At 35.8% G+C, this 27,504-nt stretch overlaps 2 protein-coding genes across 2 annotated transcripts in view; one reads left to right on the forward strand and one right to left on the reverse strand.

Annotated features, from left to right (window-relative positions):
• The window catches only part of hibch (3-hydroxyisobutyryl-CoA hydrolase), a 37,853-nt gene extending 22,377 nt beyond the window's left edge, over window positions 1-15,476 (reverse strand). The window contains exons 1-7 of the mRNA XM_065252101.2: window positions 15,033-15,476; window positions 14,754-14,796; window positions 14,498-14,629; window positions 14,243-14,327; window positions 13,861-13,941; window positions 13,718-13,770; window positions 7,786-7,864 (exon numbers count right to left, since the gene is read on the reverse strand). Coding sequence (XP_065108173.1) covers window positions 7,786-7,864; window positions 13,718-13,770; window positions 13,861-13,941; window positions 14,243-14,327; window positions 14,498-14,629; window positions 14,754-14,796; window positions 15,033-15,064 — 505 coding nt within the window. The 5' untranslated portion in view covers window positions 15,065-15,476. The remainder of the gene's footprint in view (window positions 1-7,785; window positions 7,865-13,717; window positions 13,771-13,860; window positions 13,942-14,242; window positions 14,328-14,497; window positions 14,630-14,753; window positions 14,797-15,032) is intronic.
• Window positions 15,477-16,898: 1,422 nt separating this feature from the next.
• Window positions 16,899-26,966, forward strand: pofut2 (protein O-fucosyltransferase 2). The gene is made up of 9 exons (XM_065252100.2): window positions 16,899-17,112; window positions 18,676-18,926; window positions 19,043-19,187; window positions 19,430-19,540; window positions 19,638-19,704; window positions 21,649-21,774; window positions 21,942-22,122; window positions 22,942-23,065; window positions 24,062-26,966. The coding sequence occupies exons 1-9, from the start codon at window positions 16,904-16,906 to the stop codon at window positions 24,213-24,215; spliced, it is 1,368 nt and encodes a 455-aa protein (XP_065108172.1). The 5' UTR covers window positions 16,899-16,903; the 3' UTR covers window positions 24,216-26,966.
• Window positions 26,967-27,504: the final 538 nt, after the last annotated feature.

Genomic DNA, 27,504 nt, shown 5'->3' on the forward strand with positions numbered 1-27,504 from the left:
TGATTTGTGCGGGTTTCTCCCATCCCCATACAAAACAACTTCTCTGCCTTCGACTGCTCTTACAAGAACGTCGGTCTCCTCGGCTGTGAACCGCTCCTGGCGTGCGCCTGGTTAATCAGTCATAATAATAGCAACCCGCCATGGAACTTGCGCACTTGCGTTTAAAGGGAATGTTGGATGACGTTCTGATTGGTTTATTTGATGTTACGCCCAACCACACCTATGAATAATGAACCTACTTCAGACCAACCCCTTATTGATTTGCGCCTGGCGCAAGAGTTATTTCTCCCGCCGGGAAAATAGCAACAGCACCAAAGATCCGCCCACAAAGTCACTTGCGCTTTGCGCTTCGCACTTGCGTTTCAGATCGTTAAAATAGGGCCCCATAATATATAAAACAACTCTGCTTTTAAACCAAAAAACTTTTCATCCTATCTTAATTTTTTCTCTATTTATCACCTCTCAAATATGGGTAGGTTTCTTCAAAATACAAAATTTTGAACAAAAAGCTGAGATAATTGCCTTTTTGTAAAGGACTTTTGTTAGCGATCAGATTCAGAGCGATGATCAAGTATTTACTGTTTTTGAATATGTAGGTGCTTTAGTGTTTTATATGTTGGTAAGAGCGCCCCCTAGTTGATAATAGCTCAAAATGGATTGGCATAAAAACTCGCCATTGGCAGGAATGCGTCTTCTCTTAATTGACGAGATAACTCATCAACAGCGGGGAAAGAGTTAAACCTGACATCAATTGTACCATAACTTTTGTTGCATAAATTTGCGCTGAAAAAAAACCTTTTATTCAGGGTTGTTTTAGTTTATGTGCATGTGCACAGGATGTCAAGCGCCTCACGTGACTCTGTTGCATTGTCCCCTATTCATAGTATAAGTATCCTAACACTGCATGGCTCAACCAATGAAATGAGTTTGGGGTGGGACTACAGTATTTGTGTGTCTGACCAATAAGATCAGTGAACTTTTTGGAAACCTGTTACTTTGTACCAACAGAATTCTGCTGTAGGCTCAAAAAATTTCAGCAGTAATGACTAATGATTCATTTAGGGCAGGGGTCCCCAACTGGCGGACCCCGGTCCGAATCCGGACCGCGAGATGCGTCCATCCGGACCGCAAAGACTTTTAACACAATAAAATACATAAATAGCAAATGCTATTTAACGTTATTATAAAATCCTATTTATATCAGGCACATATATGGTCAGCCCAGTAGCGCTATATGGGTCCTACATCAACACAGGTTTCGAGTGCGGAGCCAGCCTGAACAGTCACAGACAGGTGTGCAGGGAAGAAAGCAGAGAGCCTCATCTTGCTTGCGAGTCTGTTGCGGTTGTCAAAAGTGGGGACATTAAACACCATTACGAAACTAAACAAAGACACTTTGAAGAAACTTACCCTCAGCAGTCCGAGGTAAGGGTGCGAAAAATAAATGAACTAAAAGCCCAGTATGAGCGACCCACACTCTCTCATTGCCTAACAACGAGCTATGCGTCATCGAGCCATCTATGAGTGTTCACTGAAAATACAGTGGATTTAAGGAAAGCATAACAAGCCCTTTACAGATGGGAAATAGTAAAGGAGTGCGTGGATGCTGAATTTTTGGCTCAACGTATAGTTGCGAGTCAGCATTCTCAACAGTTAACATTATCAAAAGTAAAAACATGTCAAGAATGATCAATGAGCATAGTTTTTTTAACTAGGACTTTTTATTCTTTCATCTTTTGAACTCATTTACATTTTTATAGACTTGAAGGAACCGTACAAATTAAGAGAGAAATGGTTTCCTGCACTTTTTCAGTTTTCCAAAACTGGCAGTTTACTTTTACCTGTTTGTGTTTATGAATGCATTGATGATGATCTTTTACCAGTGCAACTTGAAGCAGAAGAGGGTGTTTAACATTCACATTTAGTTAAGCACAGACAATAAATGAGAATGAAGGTAACATGTGATATGATTTGATTAAGCCAGAGAGGTTTGTATTCATTGATTGTGATTGTCATTCTCAGTTTAGCAGAAAAGAGCACGTTAGTTTTCCTTTTAAGTTGTTATGTGGAAATGAATGTGTGTTTTGCAGATTTAGAGATGAATGCATTTTGCACTGTTCCCTTCATATTTTTGTCAGACATTGTTACTGGATAAATTTAGATATTTTGTACCAAGCAACTGAAAGGACATACAGTAACAGAACAGCATCAAAATGAAATGCATTTTGTGAAGGATTATTTATGCTTATACATATGAAGAAACATTATTCAATATGCTTGATAACACTATATTTTGTTCAATAAAACAAATATTTACACTAATTTCTTTAGTCTGGCGAAAGCGGTCAATTTATGATTTTACGTCCGGACCTCGGCTGGTGCGGAGGGTTCATTTACTGGACCTCCACCAATTTTAGTTGAAGACCCCTGATTTAGGGTAATGATTCATAAAAGATTAATCATTCTCTGGCCATTTGGGATTTTGGAATCAGGATTAAGGTAAGAATTATGTTTTCGGTAGTTTTACAGCACACCGTAATTGTATGTTAGTATTTTTTTTAGCTTTTGGCATGTGATTCAAGCCATTGGACATGGAAGCAGTGGCACGTGATGTCAGACATAATACAATGGGCCCTTAAAGGAAAACACCAAGTTTTTTTTAATAGTTTACTATGTTCTTACCTCAACTTAGATGAATTAATACATACCTATCTTTTTTCAATGCGTGCACTTAATTTTTGTTCAGCGCACCGTGAATGTGTTAGCATTTAGCCTAGCCCCATTCATTCCTTAGGATCCAAACAGGGATGCATTTAGAAGCCACCAAACACTTCCATGTTTTCCCTATTTAAAGACTGTTACACAAGTAGTTACATGAGCAAGTTTGGTGGCACAAAATAAAATGTACCGATTCTTTAAGTGGATAAAATTTTTTAACTTTATTGTTTGGCGGAAGAGCACTTAGTTTGCAGCACTAGGGAAAATGGACGTGTTTGGTGGCTTTTAAATTCATCTCTGTTTGGATCCTAAGGAATGAATGGGGCTAGGCTAAATGCTAACACATTCACAACGTACTATATTAAGTGCATGCATTAAAAAAAGATAGGTATGTACAGTAGTGGACAAAAGTGATATTCGGTGTGTGGGTGGCATTTGTACAGTACAATATTTGCTTTTAATGCCCCCTCAGGTTATCAAATATGAGGTGTATGGTACAAAATGGACAACAGACTAAACTAAGGTGTTTATTGGACAAAATCATTTGACAAAAAGGCAAAGCACAGCGTATTAGGGAATCTAAATGTAATTCAAATATGCAAAAAATGCACAAAAATGTAAAAGGCGTTATAAAACCATAGATTGACAACAATTTTATCTGGCATTAATATTTGTGAATCTTCATTTGTGGTTATATTTTGTAAGTCAGAGGCTCCAAATATTTTTTTCTTTTAAAGTTGATGTGCTTAATGTTGTAATATTTGTGGACAATGTTCTGGGCTATCCCTTTATAAACTTTGCACATGTGTTGCCAAGCATCCTTAAATTCTTCTCAAAGCTGATTTGGAGTTTGTTTATACTCCAAAGACACCAATGCAACATGCGTACAAAAATGTGTATGCCTCTTTCATAAAACATTTGAATATAGAACAAAGATGTCAATTGTCAAATTACTTTTGGCCACTAATGCATACGTATATAAACTGATTTACGATTTAGAGAGACTAAAAAGAATAAACCAATTAGACAAGCACAAACCCAATGAACATTCAGCTGGGGATGGGAAATGCAGCTCTTAATGGGATTACCGAGTGATGGTGCCCAGGCGCCGAGCATTCACTCATTTAAACACACACATACAGATTTGCACATGCACAAACACTCAACAGCCGTGCCACAGGCCCAATTACAACGACTTTCTGCCAATCCATCAACTCCTTAGGGAGTATTCAGCTAAGACTTTTAGAAGTGAAGGACACTGTGCAGCTCTAGAGGAAATGTTGCTGAAAGCTTTCATTAAAAGTCCAAAGTGATTACAATAGCTGAAGTGTAACTCTGCCTACATGCGATAGCATCAAGGACATCACAAACAATATGATTTATTCTGCATCAAGGCCCCAGACACACTATTCATAATGTGTGATTGATATATTATTTACTGGAACAAAAGTATGGAAAATATGAAAAGCATGTGCAATGCATAAAGATAGATTATAGCATACCACAAAATAATTTTTATTTTTATATGTTGTTTGAACATAATTTTGAGTCAAATGTGTGTGTGCACAACCACCCTGTAATGATAAAAATCTGCCAACAGTCTCATAGGACATGCTGTTGTCGTTTTCTGAGCAAACTGACATCACTTTGCACAGGCCCCGCCCTCAAGTGTCCAAAGACCACAGTTAGGTCATAATTTCTATTTTAAATCTTCTTAACATAACTCATTACCGCAAGATCACTGTGAACAATGAAGATGACTGTCCTACTTTACATTCGGAGGACACCAGAGACTAATAGTGTTGTGACGGATCGCAGTTGATCCCTGATCCGTACGGATCATGACCCGCGGTTCGGCTCGCATGCGATTCGCGGATTATTCACAAAATAAAATAGTTTATCATTGGAACATGTTTCAAAGGCTTGTACATGTTAATATTCAAGTGATTTTAAACAATTTAAACGCAAAAAGGTGCTAAAGTGAGCAGTGTTCTATATGTATAGATGCACATGCAGCTGAATATGTCCGGCTCAGCTCCAGGCAGACGTGATCATCACTATGTCCTTCAAAAATCAGAACTCTTGATGTGTAAATCTTAGAGAGAGTTGCGCTGCTGTGTCTCATACTGTAGGCGATTAAAATACATTTGGTAAATAGAGCAATGAAAAACAACGTAACGTTTTTATGTTGCGCTGTTTGCAATTCGCCCTCCATCTATGTGTGCGCTTCTTTAAGTGCACTCAAAAGTGCATACACAGAGAGACGCGTTTCAAAAAGCAAAGGAACTTCTTGACAAGGGCACATAAAAACAAAATGATCTCCACAGTATTCTTTTTCTGATAAAAACATTTGTTTAAGTCATAAGTTGATGTATAGATTAGGCAGAAACCAGTCCATGCTTTTCTTAAAGAGACAGTAACCACAATTAACCTACTTAAGTCTGTGTCATTAATGTTAATCAAACCAAACAGCCCAAGACAAAGAGAAAATCATTTCTGTAGCTCTAAAAAATAATAATTATATTTAATTCATACAGTAAAGACAGTGTTATTATTTATTTAAATTGATTTCTGTATCTAATGCAAATTTTAGACCTTACTTAATGTGCAACTTTGTTCTTTTTTAAATGTTTGTAATTTCTTTATTTGTTATTAGATTTTTCCAACCCATTTTTTCCAATCGTAATGTGATCCGAACCGTGAGTTTTGTTGATCCGTCACACCCCTAGAGACTAATATTGCATTCTCTTGAAAAATTACCATATTAGGTAAGGTAACCTTTAAATCGTGATCCCGTTTTTCAAGCTTTAGTTGGTGTGTAATGTTGGTGTTAGAGCATAAATAATGCCTGCACAATTATAAAGCTCAAAGTTCAATGCCAAGCGATATATTTTCTTTAACAGAATTCCTCTTTTAAAAGACCACAGCGAACGGTCGGTTTGGACTACAGCCCTTAACGTATTTCTGAAGGAGGGACTTCATAGAACAAGGAAGACATCAGCTCGTTTTTAGGACAGTAAAAACAGCGGTATAGAGATACGTAAATTGTGTGAAAAATACTTTTTTTAACACACAAAACATGAACACATTGTATTGCGCATCGTAAACACAATCAAAGGTCATACAAAAGTGTACTTTTGTACCTCAGGTTCCACCCCCAGGGGCGTAACTATCGGTAAGCAGGGAAAACGGTGCTTAAGGGCCCGGACCAATCAGGGGCCCGCCCTACTGGAAGAATTTGATTGACAATCGGCGGACCCTATCACATATTTGTTACTATCTGCTCTTCCCAGGCTTTCTCATGGGTTTTCATGCGGCGCCACAAGAACCAGCAGCCGGATGACATCAAAGTTCCGCAAGAGCGATTTAAAAGCAAACTCCTCCGTATGGTTTCGCGAATCACTCTCGCGGTAGTTTGATGTCACCCGGCTGTCAATTCTTGCAGCACATGAAGTCGAACAAGCCATCGCCCAATGAAATCACCGCTAGCGATAGAGCCCAACCAATTACAGCCCAGAGTTTCTGTGCACGTTTGAAATCGGCTGGTTTGTATCTTTTGGTTTCTTAGCAAAAACAAGAAACGATAACGCTTTAAATACCCAAACACTACACCTAAAGCAAAGCACAAAGTGCAGCAGTAAGTAAACACATGATTTTAAACAGTATGGATCGATCCTGCGTATGTAATGATTGAGCTGTGTTTTGTCTGAAGTTTAGAGCTGCTGTGTGCATCATGCCATCCAGAACTGAAGCCCGGAAAATTCCTGTACAAATTATAATGTGGTTATAATGTAATGCTATAGCCTATAATGTAAGTGAGCATCTTTTATATGCATTTAGACCTAGGTTTATGTGTGTGTGTAGTCATAGCAGTGAGTAACAATATGTTACAGTGTGCTGTCACCAGCAGTGTTTTTTCATATGTTATGGTGCGCTGTCACCAGTGTTATGTTTTTGTTGTGGTGCGCGTAGGCTATTTCTGATTTTGTCAGTAATTTAATGTTTCTATGATCCTGCCCTGTCCTATTCATTGTAGCCTGCTTGTGCACATTACGTCATCACGTGCTGTAGTAAAGGGCCCGCCTTGATAATCCTGCTTAGGGGCCCGGTGTTGGCTCGTTACGCTGCTGTCCACCCCAGTCCCTTTTTTACTCTACCGCGGCTGGTGGGAATGCACCATTAGAGTACACCAAAGTGAGAATGTTACCTTGACTGACCGTCTCACTATAAACTTTCATTGTACAGAAAAACTATATCAAACTAGATAATTGACAGCAGAAATGTACTGACAATGCAAACTGAGCTGTCCTGAAAAAGAAACCATGGCACGTATAGAGTCTGACCAAACGTAAATCAAATGAGCCGGTTATAAAATTAAATCTACTACAGAACAAGAATCATTTGCTGGCTTTACAATGTGCACAAAGTCAAGTCCATCCATTTACATATCAATGGCAGATTGATGGTACACCAACTGCATGGACAGAATTCCTTCCATAGGCAAAGTGAGATTTGGGAATCTGTTGAGCATTTTCGGCATGCCTTTTATTCAGACAGATGTCTACACGCTATCTCTCAATACTGTTTCCACATAAAACAGACATAAACCCTTTGCTCTGAACGATAGGGAGATATTTATGCTATTAAGAGACTAAAAGAGGAAAAGGTGGACTTTTTTAGTTACGAAAGTTAAGCATTTTGATTTAGAGGCAGATGTAACTCATTTTCAACTGAAGCAGATCTTCATCTATCATTTATCGTTGTTCAGTTTTAGCATCAGAAACAAAAAGTGGGAAAATATGAGGGTGTGGAAATCCAAATACTAAGTATAAAATAAAAATACAAAATTTATGCCTCTAATGTGCCTCATATGTTTACTTAAAACCCTTTAAAGATGGTATTTTACGTTTATATTTACACACTTTTATCCAAAGTGCATTCATTGTCATCAGTATATGCAAAAAAATTTTGAGAACGAAGTTGTATTGATTTCTGCGAATTCAATCCTCGTCCATCTTGCATAATTAATGACAATTTGTCGAAAGCTGCAGAAAGACTGAGTCTTACCGATGCCCGTCTCCGGCATGGCAAAAAGCGTCTTCTCAGTAGCCACGCGAAACCGCCCGTGTACTGAAAGACCGACGCCCTGCGGAGAGAAAGCAAAACAGAGAGAGACATAATAAGCAGAGATCAATAACTGGGTTACCATGGTAACACACAGCCACCAAATAAAGAGGATCAGGTTTAAAGCATACAGAGGGCACGAATGTCATAATTAGTCCTATATGGTAACGATTTTCGGTTCAAAATGTAATAAACGTAATAGCTTTTGGTATTTAATGTAATATAAAGCCAATAAAGTACACTTTCATAGGTTATTAATGTTATTGACTACTTAATAAACGGGTCACAGGTGTAAAATATAAGAGTTATTACATTTAGGGCCTTTATTGCATTTAGGAGCAAAGGTTATTACATTTCAGAGCAAAGGTTATTATATTTAAGGGCAAAAGTTATTACGTTTAGGGCCTTTATTATGTTTAGAAGGAAACGTTATTAGATTTAGGGCCATTATTACCTTTAGGACCAATTATTACATATGTGGCCTCTATAAAACATAAGGGTTAGAATGACACGAGGGCGAGTAATAAATAATGACAACATTTCCATTCCTTTAATGAAAAATAAATTAATAAATAATAAATGAAGTGGAAAAAGATAGGGAAAAATGTATAAGAAAGTAGTTTGTTTAAGCAGCACGGATGATGTAGCACATGCCCACAATGGGTTTAGTGATTTAGTGTTTGAAAACCAGCATTGCTAAGGGCATCTCTGAAGCAGTAAATCAAAAAACGGAGTAACAAAAGCTCCAATGTCAAACAGCCGACCGTATCTTTATTTAATGCGTCACCTTGCATGCTTACAAATACAGACAACCCTAAGAAACATCGAATCATTTGGCTGCTATATACACAGCGATGATGGTCAAAAATAATTAGGTTGCATGATTGGCCGGCATATAAGCAAGGTCAATTCATTTTAAGATTATATTTTGAGATTATGGCCTATCAAGAGAGATAACGTAAAAAAAATCATACATTTCTTTTGATTCTATATTAGATAATAAGATATAATAATAATAATAATAATAATAAATAAAAGTGCATGCTTTTTTTCTAGGAATAAGATGATTGTTGTTCTTCGAAGCTCAAACTGACTCATTCATAATAAATACACAATCATTATGCGAGTCTAGATATAGATGCCATCTCATCGCTTCAATAAAGTCAGTCGATGTGAATCATTAGATCACTACACATGACTGACAAACATTCATCTATCTTGACAAAATAAATATCATAAAATCGATCATTACGGGGAACACCTGGGGCCTGCGTTCTCAATGGGACAGCTCATTAAAAGACAATAACTCTCTGCTCCATGGGGGATTTGAAACGCATGTTGTGATAAGAGCGGCACGCGTTCCCTACACGAAAAATCTTACACAATAAGTGTACTTATCACTCTGATTGCATGAAAACAAACATCTAAACACCTATAGACGACTCTGTAACAGTAAACAATGACTTACTTTCAGCCTGTTCCCGACATGTATCTAGTTTTATATCACGTTATAAGTAATTTTATATGGCAATAACAGTACATGTGAAGGATGTAACAACATGGCCCTTCATCTCATGTATGTTTCCACTTTCTATTTGGAACTGCATATGTGCCAATAAAAAGATACAATTATATCTAACATGGGCATCAATGCAACGACAAGAAAACGTAAGACAATTAAAACCATAAAACTAATATTTTTTCTTCTGTGAATACTATGACTTAATAGCTTTATTCATTTGATAACTTTGTAGTTTTTTGGTATTGCAACGAAACACATGTTATGTCTGGGGGCATCAACTCATTCACTCAGTGAGAGCTTTCATTCATACTTAACTATTTGATTGAAATCGGACAGAAATTTAAGAACCATTTCCAAAAAAACACCACCTACCAAAACAGCAGATCATAAATTTAGCTAAAAGTATTTCAGAGCATTTTTAATCTGGTTGTTATCTAATCTGGCAGAGCTTCAGACCATCCATCAAATGTTTTATAACAAAAGGAACAAAAAAGGGCAAACAGCTTTATCAGAGAGCAGGTAACATCTTTTATAATGTAGGTTTGATGTTTACCTTTTAGACACAGTAATGCCGTTTATATTTTTTAATAGTGAAGTAAAGTCAAATTGATTTGTATAGTACTTTTTTACAGTGTTTCCCTGCTTTAAAGCAGCTTTACAAGAAAGACAAATAAAAATTGAAAAACTGGAAAGCTATTAAATATGGCCTAGCTATTTTTTTATGATTTACTGTTTCTACATAAAATCATCCTTCATAATGTAAAGAACATTCTGTAAAAATATAACCTTGATATCTTTACTACGGACTGGGTATGGTCATATCAAAGATGCATGTGAAATCAATGAGTGAAATCAAACTTTGATGCTTGTTTTCTCATAAACACACTGAAAAAAATAGACTTTTTGGTATAGTAAAATATATTAGATTAACCCCTTATAATTTCTACATTTAACCTTTATTGAAAACTAGATTTTTCTAAGTAAAATGATAATAAATACACAATTAATTCATGTACAAAATTAATTTTCTGGGAATAGTAAGTCGTATTATATATTTTCTTGTATTATTTAACTGTTTTATAGTCACTGCACACAGTCCTAAAATAATTAAGTACATTTTAATCAAAAACTTTAGCCCATTCAAGTAAAAAATCTTAACATAAGTGTATAAAAACTATTAAACTAAAACATTCAAGTGAAATAAACTTAAATTGTAACATGTTGTAAGGAATACCCACAATCCTTTGCGCCTCAATATTTATTTTTTTTTAAAGCTTTTTCACAGAGTAAGAACTGATAAGAACTTTAACTCATAAAAAATTTGTTCATAAAATGTCATAAAGGTTTAAGCTCTTATATTATTGATGTTGTTTAGTTGTAAATTATAATTTTGTGAAGACACCGTTCGGGTAATCAGTGTTTAACATTGTGTAACAATTTCTCTCCACAATGCTGACAATGCATGTCAAAAATGCAGTTTTGTGTGTGTTTTACGTGGAGGATCCAGTTTATTCAATGACTGACTTATGAATTTATGTTATAAGCCATTTATAACACTAAGAGAAACTAAGTCCATAAAGAAAATAACAAACAGTAAATGCAATCTACAATAAAACAGTAAATAAGATTTATTTAATATTTTTAGGAGAGCAATGCTTCAATATTAAAAAAAGTAAATCTAAAATATTAAAATAAAATAATTAAGTGGCATTTACCTATTTAATTAATGTTTCAGGCATTATAAAGTTGATTTTATTTGATTTAGGTAAGTTGAACTTTAAAAAGCAGTACATTTTACTTTAAAAAAAGTTTGTGAAAATTGTTACGAGGAATTTTTTGAAGTAAATTTTACAAGTAGTTTTTTCAGTGCAGATTTTGTGACTTTAGCCTGGATTTTACACAGGGTCACAAATAAATATACATATGGTAGAATATATAGTATTATTGCATTTTTATTAATTATAAATAGATTACAATCTAATGAAATGGTATATATTTATTTATATATTAGATATTAAAAATATTAGATTATTTTTTATCATCAAACATGTAGTCAAATAATATGATAAATAACAGCCGCTATTTCCAACTTACATGGAAAATCCATTAAAAAAAGACAAAAATTATATAAGAGCAAGAACACATATCTTGTTTCCCATATCTTTCAAAGTGTTTGAAGTTATTTGAATACATTAAATTTATGGTGACCATATTTCAACTCGGTCCCAAAAGACAAGCAGTGCCTCAAGCATAAACAGATACTAACAAGCACAAACACAAAGTAAACGATACAATTACAATGGGGACCAAAAGTCTGAGACCACTAATGAAAATGCTTTTGATTATCCCAGCATGCTGTAAGAAAAGGGAACATGGTCAATGGTCTTAATTTAATTTGATTAGTTTATTTAAAGGTTCCGTTTACTTAAAAGTATTAGTTTACTTGATTCCATCTTAATAACATTTTACAATCCTGACTGTTTATTTCTAGGTTTAATTATAAGAAGATACGTATTTAGCTCATTAAACAGCACTACCATCTTGTATTGCAAATTCCTAATTAAAAATAAATAGCTCACCCTTTTTAAAAAACAAACATTCTTCACAGATGTAACTATGTCATAAAATCTATAGCTACATGATGTTTTGAATAGAAGGAAAAATGGCATTTATTAATACACAACCAGAGCAAATATTTTTTGGAAATATGTAGATAATATACCCTGGATGAGCTTATCAGCCGGGCAGGAGGGTATTTAAGGTGTGGTCTTTTGACAGGCCAGTATGTGAGATCAAAGACATGTTCACAGATCACACTGGGCCACCAACTGATATACTAAAGGCGTGAGGTATGATGTTACACCCTAAGTGAGCGATTGCATATTTGCACCATTACTACACGTCTGCATAAACAGAGATTGTAGGGAAGCACTGAAAACAATCATATGATGTCCGTGATCATTGCAGAAGTCTCAGTGCTTGAGTAGGGTTAGAGATTAACTATTTAGTGTGCTCTATGATTTAATAAATATTATACTTCACCTTACTTTGCAGTGACTGTATTGTGTTCTCCATGAATCATTTTAGGTGTAGGGGAGTTGAGTATTAGTGTCACTGCTTAACTTTAGGTTGTCATTTTTAAAACGAGGATTTGCATTCCTAGTAGGAAAAACGGATGCTTGCAAGACAACATAAGCTTTAGGTGAGCTTAGATTTAAGCCTTTCGGTCTGCTACAACAGAGTTGCCTTTCTCATGATACTTACATGTACATGTTTCACACACAAAAATGAGGTACACAGTCATCCAATTAAGCATGCAAATGAATGCGAGAGCCAATGATAATAAAAAATGTTTTAAAAAGTAGAAAGTATGTTGGAAGAATATCAACACAATGCTGCCTGCCAGCGCTGTATAAACATAATCTGTAATCCTGCAGCTACACCCCACTCCCTCCATCAAACAGTAAATGGAAAATCTATTTCAAGGCCTAAAAGATGTCTGGGGCTAAAAAAGCACCGGAGAAATTTGTATGATTATCAAAATAACAGTTCAGAGTTTTCCACTGAAACATCACCCAATAGCTCTGGTACACCGAATGATTTACAGCACGTATTCATCATCATAGGCTGATCTACAGTACAAAGACCTTGATAAATTTGCTTGATCCATCAAACATCAGGAGGTGAAAGACGCTGTCTGCTTTCCTATAGCTTAAACTATGAAACTATAACATGTTTCAAACTGCTCTGTCATGCTTGCAAAAGTTGGTGCTGCTTTAATCACATATGGGTACACTTTAGTTAGAGGGCTTCAGGTGTCTATGTAGGCAATAGATTACTACGACCACTGTAGTTGTTTAGACAGACCTGTTACATAATTATCATGGTAATGTAAAGTGTTACACAAGCAACAAACCTATTAGTGAGACTTGTGAAGTGATTCATAAGAAACCAAAAGATTGTGCGAATTGAGCAGCTCATTGCTGACACCAACTGGATGAAACATGCAGTACAGCTGGAAATTAAGAGGATTAGAAGGGGATTTATAACTCAAATTGTGCCTCACTGTAGCCCAAAATGGTCAAACATAAGTGCGAATATGACTACAAGGTATTGAAAAATGAATGAAAAGGCATATGGCTATTAGGTTTTTTTGAATCTGTTTACAATCAAAACAATGAGAAGTCAATTTTAGAATTGAAATTGAGAATTACTCGGTCACACTGGAAATGTTTTATAATGCAACACTGCTTTATGCTTTGTAAATACAAGAAAACATCCAATTAATTGAAGGTGGACATCACCATCTGGTGGTCATCTTATGTAACAAGACAATGTTTGATGAAAACTTACCCCTCCCATTGTAATTCCATCAATGAGAGCCACATAGGGTTTCTGATATGTACCTAAAACACAGTTTAAGAATTAATACAGGTAACACAAATAAACACACAATTTGTTAACCCTTAGAAATGGGAAGATACTTGAAAATATACCAATGGTGTTATTCAGAATGTATTCCTCACGGAAGAAGTCTTGAGCTAAAGAATCGCCAGATTTTCCAGCTTCTGTGACAGCTGAAAACAATGAGAAAATATATAGTATTTGCATATGTAGTATTATATAGTATAGTTACTTAGTATGATTTTTTTCCTTTTCTGATTAGTAATTTCTTGAAACAGCAATTGCTTCTTTAATTATGTATGAAACTATGAATATGAATTATAATATGAACTTATATATTTTTTAATTAAAAGATTTTAACACAATGTTTAACAATAAGAATGCTGATGTGATTGATGTACATCCATTGTTGGACATTATCAGCAAACAAATTACATTTTGGATTTTGGAGTGCCTAAGTGTTCTCATAATTACCTCTGATATCTCCACCAGCACAGAATGCCTTCCCTCCAGTTCCTTTAATGATGACTATATCGGTTTCTGAATCCTTGTCCCATTTCTACCAAAAATAAAGATTACCTCAGGTAACTAAATGACATACATCAAATAGAGTTCAATTGGGTTACCATAAGTAACAAGATATGATTCATAATTTAAAACTAACATAATTTTCCATAAAATAAATGACTGGTGTATGTTTTTGACAGGAGTTACTGGTGTTATTCAAACCTTAAGTTGAGGTAAGATGTGTCTGATCATTGTGAGATTGAGGGCATTGAGAGCTTTGGGTCTGTTTAATGTGATGACACCGGCATTTCCCACATTCTCAAACAAAACCTCTGATCCAATTTTACTGGACATCTGAAAACAGCATATACATACATACATAAAGGAGGAAGGAAAGAAAAAAAGCATGCAAAATATTTACTGTTATAATAAATCATATCAACACATTTACTTTCAAATATTTAACATTAAAGCTTACCATGTGTGTTTGTATTCTCTGCAATCTACAGATTGCTCGTAGTCTACATAGGGTAAAATAAAACAATAAAATCCATGTTATAACATATATTTTATATATTGAGAAATGTGTACTTCTATTGATGATTGTTAGCAAAAGTCCCTGAATGACATACATCTGTCAGGTTGTTTTGGAAAAGAAACCTGTCTCGTGCAGTCTGAATGCGCTGTTTTACCTCAGCACCGATCATCTTTACTGTAACTAAGTCGTGAAATATCGTGAAGATAATAAAGCGCTTACCTGTGTGCAGATGTTAGGACTAAAAGTGACATGACTACAACTCATTCAGCACCTCAGCTGATGTTCTGGGTCACTGTACACAAGCAGCAGGCTTCTGTCGCGGCAGTTCATTGGCCTTCCTTCATGACGTCATGGCAGTGCGACGCCAAACAGGAATGCTGAGTCCCAATTCGCATACTATCCGTCCTAAATAGTATTCGAAACTAGAATTAGTACGTCCCAAAACGTAGTATGTTGAAATGAGTATCCCAAAGATACCCGGATGGTCTACTATTTCCGGTTAGATTTCGAAGTGTAGATCGATCCACACTCTAACGGCTAATATTGCCCACAACCCATTGCGTGCGGGAGGGAGGAGCTTTGTGGTGATGTAAATGTGGCAGCCAGACGCAGCAGCGGAGATGCGCCCTCAGCTTTTAAGTGTAAGAATTCAAATGTTTAACCCTAATTAAAGTTATCTTTCATTGTGTCGTAATATTCGGTTGATGTTGTGAAAATAAAGTACCATGGCTGTAGTACTGTGTCATGCATGTGTCTTTCTCATGTATTTCTTTTTATGTTTCTGTCTTAGATTTATACCTTACTATAAACCCTTATGAAAATAAACACCTTTTACTACACTAATCATAGTTTAACAACACTGACTTATTTGTAGTAATACTGTGGCTGTACAAATGTTAACTTTATTAAGAAATATGGTTACTAAACTTTTACTATAGTAAAAGCATGGTTCATTTTCATCGCGGTATTTTTGCTTTGCATACATAAGTATAAAATAAGCATAAAATACGTTAAACAATAGTTATACTATAAACTTTAACTATTTTGACTTTAAAATAAGTAGCTTTCGTTACACACATTGTTGCACATGAACATCATAACCAGCCGCCTCACAAACGACCTGCGTTTGGTGTGCGTAACTAGGCAACCACGTTGTCGTTCACGTTGCATGACGTCGTCGAAGTACGTCCCAGAACGTGCATACTCTTTTGCTACACACTCAAAAGTACGTACATTTTCCTCACAAAAACAGTACATACTTTTAGTTCGTAGTATAAGTAGGCGAATTGGGACTCAGCAGAAATCTCGCGATGGGTCCGTCCGATACCGCCCCCTGCCATTACATAACAGCACAATCCAGGGTTTTATCGTAGAATGCTATGCAAAATTTAATTTTATTATATGACACAAGATATTTCAGACATGTTGCTATGATGTTTTCATTGAACCCAGCAGAAAAAACTGTACGAATACAATCAGTCGGTCATTTAACCCATCGTAGCATGTTTAGGGTCTTATTCCAGTAGGATTTAATGATGTTTTATTGGTTCCAATTGCCTTTCCCCAGCATCTCTCCAACAGAACCCAACACGTTACCAGAGACCTCAGGTAGAGAGACCACATAGACCGTTATAGTTTATTAAAACCAATCCAAAATCAGTACAAAACCAAAAAAGTTATTTCTATTTTATAAAATAGTCAAAGAATAGTTAATTATATATTTTTTATTTTTGCATTAACAGGAACAACTAGTGGGTCATACTTATGAAATGTTAAATGTTTTTTTTTACAGAAAGAGCTGTATGTCCCAGATATGAACTAAGAGGAACTATAAAAGAGAAAGAAACAGACCATGACATATACACAACACACAACATTTTAACTTTAAACTATGAGCAGATAAAACAATAAAAGAAAATTCATTAGAATCAGTGGTCTTATAGAATTTAGCCATTATCTTACACTTTCTCTACATCATCTTGTACACAATGTACATGGACCTTCTTACTCCTGGCCAGTAGATGGCGAGCTAGTTACACCATAGTAGAAGAAGAGCTAGAAAGCGCCTTTGTTGCTAAGCAACCGTACAGATGCCGGATTTGCGTGGCCGTGGCGTGAAAGACATGGCGGCCAGTAGCGGGTTAGCCTTACATATTCTCTGCCATCATATTTTACAATGTTATTTAATATTGACCTACACTATCTTCGCATTTGAATTCGCCTCGGCCTCACAAGAAGATGCGTTTCGTGCTGGACAGTCCACGCTCTCTCAAGTGGCTGCAGCATCACGTGATGTGCGGTATGAGTTGTTTTGTTTATATTCTTTTTACATGTCAATTACTAACGTGCTTAACATACTTTAAGGCCCATGTTAAACGTCTAATAATAATTTTTTTTAACACGTATTATGCAGTATCTTTCAAACTCTGTAGCTGTCAAATCTGAATATGCTTGTGTTGTAATTTAAGTGAAAACTTGACCACTAAGAACTGGTTTCCCAGACAGGGCTTGTCCCTCTCCCATACTAAAATGCATTTTTGTGCTGCGCCTTTATTTAAAAACACCTGGTACTGACACATCTTAACATATATCAGTGCTATTGTTTTGTATCAAAATGAACACCAGTAATATGTTTTTTCTAAGGTATGTTAGATATGTGTGTAGGTAAAAACTACTTGAATGTCCTACAATACCGAAGACCTAGTTCTGGATTAATCTTTACCCTGACGGGGACACCACCCCAAAGTGTTTATCTATGATTTCTTATAAAGAAAGATCAAGGATTGATCTGGATAGTCACGGCACGCTGCTTATGTTCACCAGTCAATGTCTAGACTCTAGGTTCCTATATTAATGCTTATTATTTAAGTTTAAAGATATGTAGACCATATCTGTGTCCTGTGTATCTATGCTCAAAATGTTCACTAACTTGAAATTGATCAAACTGAACCAAGACTATAGTTTGAAGATTGCATCTAATAATTTCTTACCACCTTCATGTTTATTACTATGACGCTGCTTTGTAACAATCTATGTTGTATAAAGTGCTTATAAATACATAAAAACATATAATGTAAATAAATAAGCAGTTAAGACAAGTCAAGCTTAAGTGGGCTCTTAAAATATTAACTGTGACATTGTTATTTACAAAATTGCAAAACAAGATGACTCAAATCATTCAAGCTAGCTTACAAGAAGGTGTTACGATAAAGTTTAATTGTGATGAGACAAAGCAATGTGAGTCATCAAATATCACAGAAATCTAACGTATCCGCTGTTGTCATACCAAGGTGTCATTGGGAAATTACTTTTACACTATTATTCCTTTACTAAATAAAGAAATTTGAAGAAATAACAGGACAAAAAATGCACTATACTAAGACATGAGGAGTTCAGATGCAAAACTGTCTAAGTGCATGGCATGCAAACTTTTTTGGCAAAGATCTCCTTAAAAAAAATCTACTTCTTTGGACAAGAAATAGCAAACAGTTGCAAAATCATTAAAGAGGCAAACACCGCAAATGACGAAAGTCAGAATGTAAAAATGAAGAAACTGAACCACACATTAGGGGGCACTGTAGTCCATGTGACTGCCAAGTCAGGTCAAGTACTCACAAGGGACTCAATTTAAAATTTTGAAATTTTCATCCTATTCGTATTTGTATTTCATGCACTTAGAAGATTTTGCTGAAAAATTAATGTGGTTTTAGCAGATTCTACCAACCATTTCTGAATGTACTTTATGAACATATAATACATGTATGTGCTGATTTTTGACGGAGGTGACATTTAGCACCTTTTTTCAATCTGAGCTCCTCATACATGATTGGGATTTAAAAAACGGCACTGCTACTTTGCACAGGTACCTGCTGTATGACGTGAATCCACCCGAGGGTTTCAATCTTCGCCGAGATGTGTATATTCGCATGGCGTCCCTGCTGAAGACTTTAAGGAAAGAGGGCGACTGGGTCCTGGTCTTGCCTCCTTGGGGGCGCCTGTATCACTGGCAGAGCCCTGATATCCATCAGGTTCGAATCCCCTGGGGGGAATTCTTCAGTTTAACCAGTTTGCAGGCTAATATACCCGTCATTGAGTATGAGGAATTCATTGCTGGTAAGACATGCAGCTCTTGGTTGTTGCTTGCTTTTTGTCATTCTTGTGAGTTTTTGCACATGTAGTGTTTAATGGTTGTTTGCGTTAAAATCGATTGTCGTTATTTTTGGTTTCAGAGTCTGGGGGTCCCTTTATCGATCAAATCCTTGTACTGCAAAGCTATGCAGAAGGCTGGACTGATGGAAAATGGGAAGAGAAGGTGGATGAACGTCCCTGCATTGAACGGCTCATGTACTCGAAGGATAAACAGGGCTATTACAGGTACTGGCTTAAGTCAGTTTGGTTGGGTGCAAGGACTTGCACAACTCTAATGGCTCTAATGATATTGCACACCAGTAATGTTTTTCCTAAGGCATTTTTACAAAAGCGACTTAAATATCCTAATTTAACTAAGGCATAGTCCTGGCCTTGTCTGTAAAACCAGATCTTATAGTTTGAGGGGATGATTTCTGTACCTCTACTGGCACTAAATGGTATTGAAAAAGATGACTGTTCTTTTCTAGAGGGTGGTTTTGGGGCTATGAGGAGACCCGTGCTTTGAATGTCACCTGTCTGTCTGCTCAGGGACATGCCTCCATGCTGGCTCCCATCCTACAAAATAACTTCACAGCCACGTAAGCCACTTTGGAAATGTGCACAATGTTGAATTTATATGAAGTGAAATAAAATGCTGTTTAAAAGTAAGTGGGGTTTGTATGTGCGTGTTCACAGGTCAGTGATGCTGGACAGGGCGGAGGCTGTCCTACATGATCACTATGCTGGAAAGGACTACTGGGATGTAAGTTCTTGGATGTAAATAAGTATTTCTGGAATGTTTTGATAGACTAACCATTAAAAAACTGACAACATTGTTTTTTGCATTTGGTCAAAAAGGACAAACCCAATCGCAATTTAACCTATGCTGAGTTGTTTTAACTCAAACAACGGTCAAATATAAAAAAATTCTGGGTTAATTTAACCCAGCAGCTGGGTTTGTCCCTTTATGACTAATCACTAGGTGATAGACAAATATATCGGCCAGCCGATATATCGGGCAGATTTTTGCGAGCTTTATGTGTATCGGCATTGGCCGATACGTGGCTGCTGTGTTCGCCGTTTGTTTCCGCCATTATTTACAAACAGAGTGCTGGAAGCCGCAAGGATTGCAGGTCATGTGACTAAAAACAACCAACCTAACAGCTGATTATAGCTGGACAAAGTGGGTTTATATTTATCATCTCTATATATATTTGTAGTAGTAAAGTGCTAGAAATCAATACCCTTTGCTTATAGTTCCTCTTCATTGTGGAGAGTGCAGTTCAAGGTTCCATAGCACCCTGTTTTTACTTTTTGTTAAATATAGTTTTGTTTTTTAAGTTCAATAAATGTTACTTTTTTAAATTGAGACTTGTAACATTTGGCATCAGTATCGGCTCTAAATATTGGCTCAAGAAAATCGGCAGCCTGTATCGGTCATCGGCTAAGGCTGATCAAACAAAAATCGGTATCAGCACAAAAAAAATCCATATCGGTCGATCCCTATTTCTGACCCAAAGCTGCGTCAAAAATAACCCAGCATTTAAAGTGTATTGTATATAGGGCTGGGCAAAAAAAATTATTTTCCGATTAATCTTTGTTTTTTTATGTGGTCGATTCAAAATCAATTCTCAAGGGCCATGAATCGATTTTTTTTCATATTTATTTCCGCAAACATTGAACGTAAGATTAACGTTAATCTAATTACTAGTCTTCTCAATTTATTGCATCAAAATTGTATTGTATTTAACATAACTGTATTGAAAATTAAGAGATTTGTTCTGTTTTAATGTAGCCAAGTGTACCTAAAATAAAAGAGTTTAATATACAGGTTTGTGGCTCTTAATTTCTTTTTATTAATTACCCTTGTAAATTTATGTTCACTGTTCTTTTTTATAAATAGATTATTTGTATTAAATCTATATTCATTGAGTTGAATCGAGTCTAAAAACCGTCATGAGAATCCAGGGGAAAATTTTGCACAGAATTGATTTGATAGCTTGTGAATCAAAATCGAATCGCTCTGGAACATCTGAATCGATACCCAGCCCTAATAGTATATATTGTATGTGATTTACAGTAAACCTAAAATTTAAAAGCCTCTAAGTGCGTCAGACATGTTTTCTTGTGAATTAGTATGTTTTATCAGACTCTTGATAGATTTTGCCAACAAAGCGGTATTTCTGAATAGCATGTGGCTAGGATTAAGCGGATCTAAAGCGAAGTTATTTAATAAATGTATAATACGTGCCGGGAGCATTCGGTTAATATCATTATCTAATTTTTGACGGTGTGGGGTTTAGCGGCTTTTGCATCTGAGCTCCTCAATTGTTATTACATTAGATAACAATTTTTCATGACAGACAAAGCAGGAGAACATATCACAAAAAAAGTTTGTTCAGTGTAATAACAGTTAGATACACACCTATACAATATACAGATAGATATACACATTCAAGGTCTCAAACATTCAATTTGTCAAAATGTTAAGTACTTTACCTGTGTTCACAGAATTAACTTAGAATTAAGTTAGTTTTAAAAAGTCATATCAGCATTTGTTTTGGATGTCCCATGTTTTGATGTTAGCTAATAAAATTAGATATGTTTTTGTAGCACCTGTTTTAGGTATAATTTAGCTAGTTTTATTTCGAAAAATATAACATTTACACCTAACATTGATCTACAGTCTGTATTTATTGCTTTTCAGACACGGAGAAGTATGGTGTTTGCCAAACACTTGCGTATCATAGGGGATGATTTTAGGAACAACTTTCTGAACTCCACAGATAAAGAGGACCAGACACCGTACAACGAGGACTGGACCCGAATAAAAGTATGCTTCACTTACATAACTGCTAATTTGTCTATACATTAGACATCTGTGAAGTTAATTATGGTTTATTAATAACTGGTATGATTGCCATATACTTCACACCCACTCTTTGTTGTGACATAACAGCCACATTTCTACTTTTGAACTCTTTGAACTGTTGGATACAGAATAAGCTGGGCAGTGCCAAGGGAGGCCCTTACCTGGGAGTCCACTTACGCAGAAAGGACTTCATCTGGGGTCACAGAGAAGATGTGCCCAGCCTCAAAGGTGCTGTCAAGAAGATCCGTAGTCTCATGAAAAAGCTCAAGCTTGAAAAGGTTTTTGTTGCCACAGATGCAGATGGAGAAGGTATACTGTCAATTTCTTATTGAAACATTTCCACATGAACAATTAAAGGGGACAGAGAATGAAAAAATTTTTTTACCTTGTCTTTGTTGAATAATGGTAGTCTACTCGCATTCACGAACATACAAAAAGTGCTAGACATGCTAAACATCTCAGTCTCATAGAAATTCCTCTTTTAGAAATGTCAGCCAGAAAACGGCCCAATCTGAAAAACTGATGCTTATGACATCACAGGCATCTCATTGCCCCTCCACTTTAAAATAATTGGCTACATTTTTTGAGTGGCAGTAAAGTCAGCCAATCAGTAATGAGATTGCAAGTTAAGCCAGAAGGGGGAGCCAAATAGGTTCAAAACCACTTGTTTAAAATCCCCCACCCTAATAGAGTTATCTGAGAGAGGTTTTAGGAAGCTTCTAAGGCATTACAGACCCAAACAAAATGTTTTTTGTCTACATGTCACATCACAGAACAAGGATTAATAACCCGTTCAATCATTCTATGTCACCTTTAAAGAACATTTGCAGAATTCCTGCCACACTTCCTGGTAGTCATAAACATACTGTGATGAAAGATGTTAAATAGTTAAGCTCAAATCCTGTTTTTGCTTAACCTATATGTAAATACGCAATATATTGAACATCAAAGTTTGATTTTTATCATTGGTTTCAATTTTGAAATGTTCTAATTCAGTCAATATTAAAGATATCATGGTTATATATTTACAGAATCTTCTTTACATTATGCAAGATGATTTTATGTAGAAAAATGTGGGTTTTCACATATTGTACGGTATCCATGACATTGATTTGTCCCTGTTTTTAGAGCTTACTAAACTGAAAAAGATGCTACCGGAGATGGTGCGATATGAACCATCCTGGGAGGACCTGGAGCTCCTGAAGGATGGAGGGGTAGCCATCATAGATCAATGGATCTGTGCCCATGCAAGGTATTGAGCCACACCCTTTCTCATTTGTAACAAAGAAGTTGTTTGATTGTGTAGGTGGACAAAACCTGCTTGATAAACTGCTCCGAAAGTTGAGTCATTCATGAACGTCAAATAGTTTTAAAAAGTGCTGGGCACAGTCACGAAGATGTCATGTGTGGTTGTGTCTGTCATGTTTACAATACCAATAGTGCCAAAAAAGTATTTGCCAACTTGCAGAGCAAAAAAACAACATTTTTGTATGTTTTGGCAAATATTTTTTTATATAAACTTGTTAATTTTTTTTTGTCTAAATGTGATATATTGATCTTGAAATGTATTACTTTGCTTATTACCAAGTCAAAACTGGAATGCCAGTATTAACTATACCTAAACATTATTTACACAATAAATAGCAAATTACTTATTGAAGAGCATTTTTTTCTAGTTTTTTTTTCTTTTCTGTCCCTTGTTGACTTTTTAATCTCAATTATTTTATAAAGCTTCATTTTAAATCTGGCTATAGATTATTATGCTGGTAATATTGTGTATCAGCATACTACTTGTTTTGATTTGAAATGAACTTTAAGTATATATTATAACTATATATATATATATATATATATATATATATATATATATATATATATATATATATATATATATATATATATATATATATATATATTATGAGTATAACATGTATGTAATGTCAGCATAATTTAAATGTGAAAGTATTAATGATCTTATAATGGGATTATTTCCTTTAAAACCAGAAAAACGTGACCTATGACGTATCAGCTTGCACTGTAACCTTTTCAGGCACCTCAAGCAGTTGCATTACTAGGCAAAAATGCCTATTGTTTGATATAACAACCTTTCATCTAGTCTACCACATGATGTTGTTGGGTTTTCCAAATGAATTACTTTCTCAGTCGTCATTGTTTGCATTGGTTTAGCATGCCTTTGTTACAGAACCACACATCACTCACTCGAACATACTTTTGTTTCTTCTGACAGGCATTTCGTTGGAACCTCGGTTTCAACCTTCTCTTTCAGAATACACGAGGAAAGAGAGATCCTAGGATTTGATCCCAAAACCACCTACAATCGTTTTTGTGGTGACGATGAGATGGATTGTGAGCAGCCCACACACTGGAAAATTGTTTATTGACAGCCATCACAAAAGCATAGTGCTACATACAGACTGCAGTTTACTCAAGAGTATTATATATTTTTCAAAAATGTTTTTGCCAATAGTATTGAAAACTTTGTTTTAGTGAAAAGTTTGTCCTTAGAATATAGCAAGTAAGATAATGAAGATAAGGAGAGCCAAAGTGGAATATATGATGTGGCTTTTATCTTATCTTGTATCACTCATGACAGAGTATATCTGTGAATGCTGCTAGTCTTTTCTCACAGTATGTTAGTTTTGATTGTTGATACGTTTGATCTGTGCATAACTTAATTTTCCACTTTCAGTCTAAAAACAAGTCTACCTGTACATTGTTATATGTAGTCATGGTTCTTGTCAGATTTGTTTCAGAGCAATTTGTGCCTGTGTCATGGACAAATAGCATATGTAAACAGAGGATTATTTTTTATATGACATGTACCATTCAGTATTTTACACTGCAGCAGTGAAACAGTCATATTTTATATTAACAGTTCTTTAATTTTAATGCCACAGTGTTTTTTCCTTAAGATGATTGCATTTTCAGCGTTACCATATATACTATTTTCATTTGTGAATTTTATATAAATATTTCTTACAATATGTACAATGTATTATATGTTATGATATGTCACATATACTCACCTAAAGGACTATTAGGAACACCATACTAATACTGTGCTTGACCCCCTTTTGCCTTCAGAACTGCCTTAAGCATTGATTTAACAAGGTGCTGAAAGCATTCTTTAGAAATGTTGGCCCATATTGATAGCTTTGTGACATGGTGCATATCCTGCTGGAAGTAGCCATCAGAGGATGGGTACAAGGTGGTCATAAAGGGATGGGCATTGTCAGAAACAATGTCAGGTAGGCTGTGGCATTTAAACAATGCACAATTGGCACTAAGGGGCCTAAAGTGTGCCAAGAAAACATCCCGCACACCATTACACCACCACCACCAGCCTGCACATTTGTAACAAGCCATGATGGAGTCATGTTCTCATTCTGTTTACGCCAAATTCTGACTCTACCATCTGAATGTCTCAACAGAAATTGAGACTCATCAGACCCGGCAACATTTTTCCAGTGTTCAACTGTCCAATTTTGGTGAGCTCATGCAAATTGTAGCCTCTTTTTCTGTTTGTAGTGGAGATGAGTGGTACCCGGTGGGGTCTTCTGCTGTTGTAGCCCATCCACCTCATGGCTGTGCATATTGTGGCTTCACAAATGCTTTGCTGCATACCTCGGTTGTAACGATTTGTTATTTCAGTCAAAGTTGCTCTTCTATCAGCTTGAATCAGTCGGCCCATTCTCCTTTGACCTCTAGCATCAACAAGGCATTTTCACCCATAGGACTGCCCGCATACTCAATGTTTTTCCCTTTTCACACCATTCTTTGTAAACTTTAGAAATGGTTGTGCGTGAAAATCCCAGTAACTGAGCAGATTGTGAAATACTCAGACCGGCCCATCTGGCACCAACAATCATGCCACGCTCAAAATGGCGTAGCCTCTTATGGAACGGCTGAAATTCCACAAGGGGGCGCATTTGTTCCTCAGACGTTGCACAATAAACATGACATCCGAATATATTCATTATAAATCATGAATGAAAAGTGAGATTCGAACGAATGTCTGTTAGTGAACTTATTGTATACACTATTTATATCGTAATTCGGTCAGAAACTTCAAGATTGTGAGATGAACAAATCGTTTTGGATTAAAAAGCTTGGATATTCCATTTCCTTGGACTTTTGGGGATTTATGAACAATTTGTTTTGGACAATTTCACCGAAGCGGATAAAGGAAAGATTTTGAAGGTTAGTAAATATCCTAAATCGGCGCCGCCCGGTTCAGGTAACTAACAACTAGATTACAGTTTTATGACTGCTAAAAATCATATTATGCTTTCTGTGTGCGCTTAATGGAATCCCGAAAGTCTAAGCTTTACAACGATGTGCCGCATGACCGTATATTTTGAAGATTTAATGCTTCAAAGTTACAATGACGTAATGCAGCCTCACGTGCAAGGGAGGGGGTGTGCCGTGTACGGCACAGTGTTCCTTATCAGGTTAAATCACCTTTCTTTCCCATTCTGACATTCAGTTTGGAATTCAGGAGATTGTCTTGACCAGGACCACACCCCTAAATGCAATGAAGCAACTGCCATGTGATTGGTTGATTAGATAATTGCATTAATGAGAAATTGAACAGGTGTTCCTAATAATCCTTCAGGTGAGTGAATGTTAACAGTACATTTGATCTTTCTTTTTATTTTTGGTTTATTGATTTAGCTTTTGTTCTTCCCTTCATATTTGTAAAAATGGAAAATGCACATTGCTCTCTGATAGTGTGTGTGTCCAGTAATTCACTATATATTTAACATCCGGGTAAATTATTGTAAAGTAACCGCTATGTAGGCTTTGTATGCTATGTTGTTGTTGTTTTTAATCTCTCTGAGGTTAAAGCGTCAGGAGTTAGTTTTTTATTCTGAATGCAATCTGTTCGGCCCAAAGCTATACTTATCATTTTACCTCAGCTTGTGGGTGGTGACCATGTTTTGTTCTTATGCTCACAGACATGGGACAGGATGGGATGTTTTACATGCCTTTGTTCTGTTGACGTTTCTGGACAAACTTGCTCAATGCCAAGTTCCTATGCGTTCTTGTATGTGATTTTAAATTATTTCACCAAAAATATTGCCTAAAGCACACGTACATTTGTAAGTTTGATCTGCATTAAAGGAAAACATTTCTACTCTTGAGGTTATTTTGAGAAATATTCAATGTTTAGATACATATTTTGGCTCAGCTTAGATGAAACCAAATAATAAATGACATGTTGAAGGCATTTACTAAAAAACAAGATTTTTAATAATCAGAATTGATGTCCAGATGAACTTAAACTGTTTATGAATAATCTTTGTGTGCGCAAATTAGTATTCTTCTAGAAATACCTTCATGCTTAAATTTCAACAAAAGCACATTCATACCTTAGTGATGGACATACAGTTCTTGTCATGGAACTTACTCCGCATGACATGAATCTGCTTTACAGATAAGAGCAAGGAGTGATACTGTAGGTCCAATAGAGAGATCTATATATATTATTGTTTAGTTTTTCCAACCAAGTTATGTAACAATAGTTACCAACAAAAGGAACAAAAAGCTCAAAAGGTAGAGCAAGGTATGTTAGCAAGGTAAAGGTAATGGGTTGATGTAGTCCATTGTAATTCACATACACTTAAACATAAAGGTTCTAAAAGGGTTTTTGGCATGCAGCAATCTTAT

The sequence above is a fragment of the Paramisgurnus dabryanus genome, chromosome 15, assembly GCF_030506205.2.
Source record: "Paramisgurnus dabryanus chromosome 15, PD_genome_1.1, whole genome shotgun sequence".
Taxonomy (NCBI): domain Eukaryota; kingdom Metazoa; phylum Chordata; class Actinopteri; order Cypriniformes; family Cobitidae; genus Paramisgurnus; species Paramisgurnus dabryanus.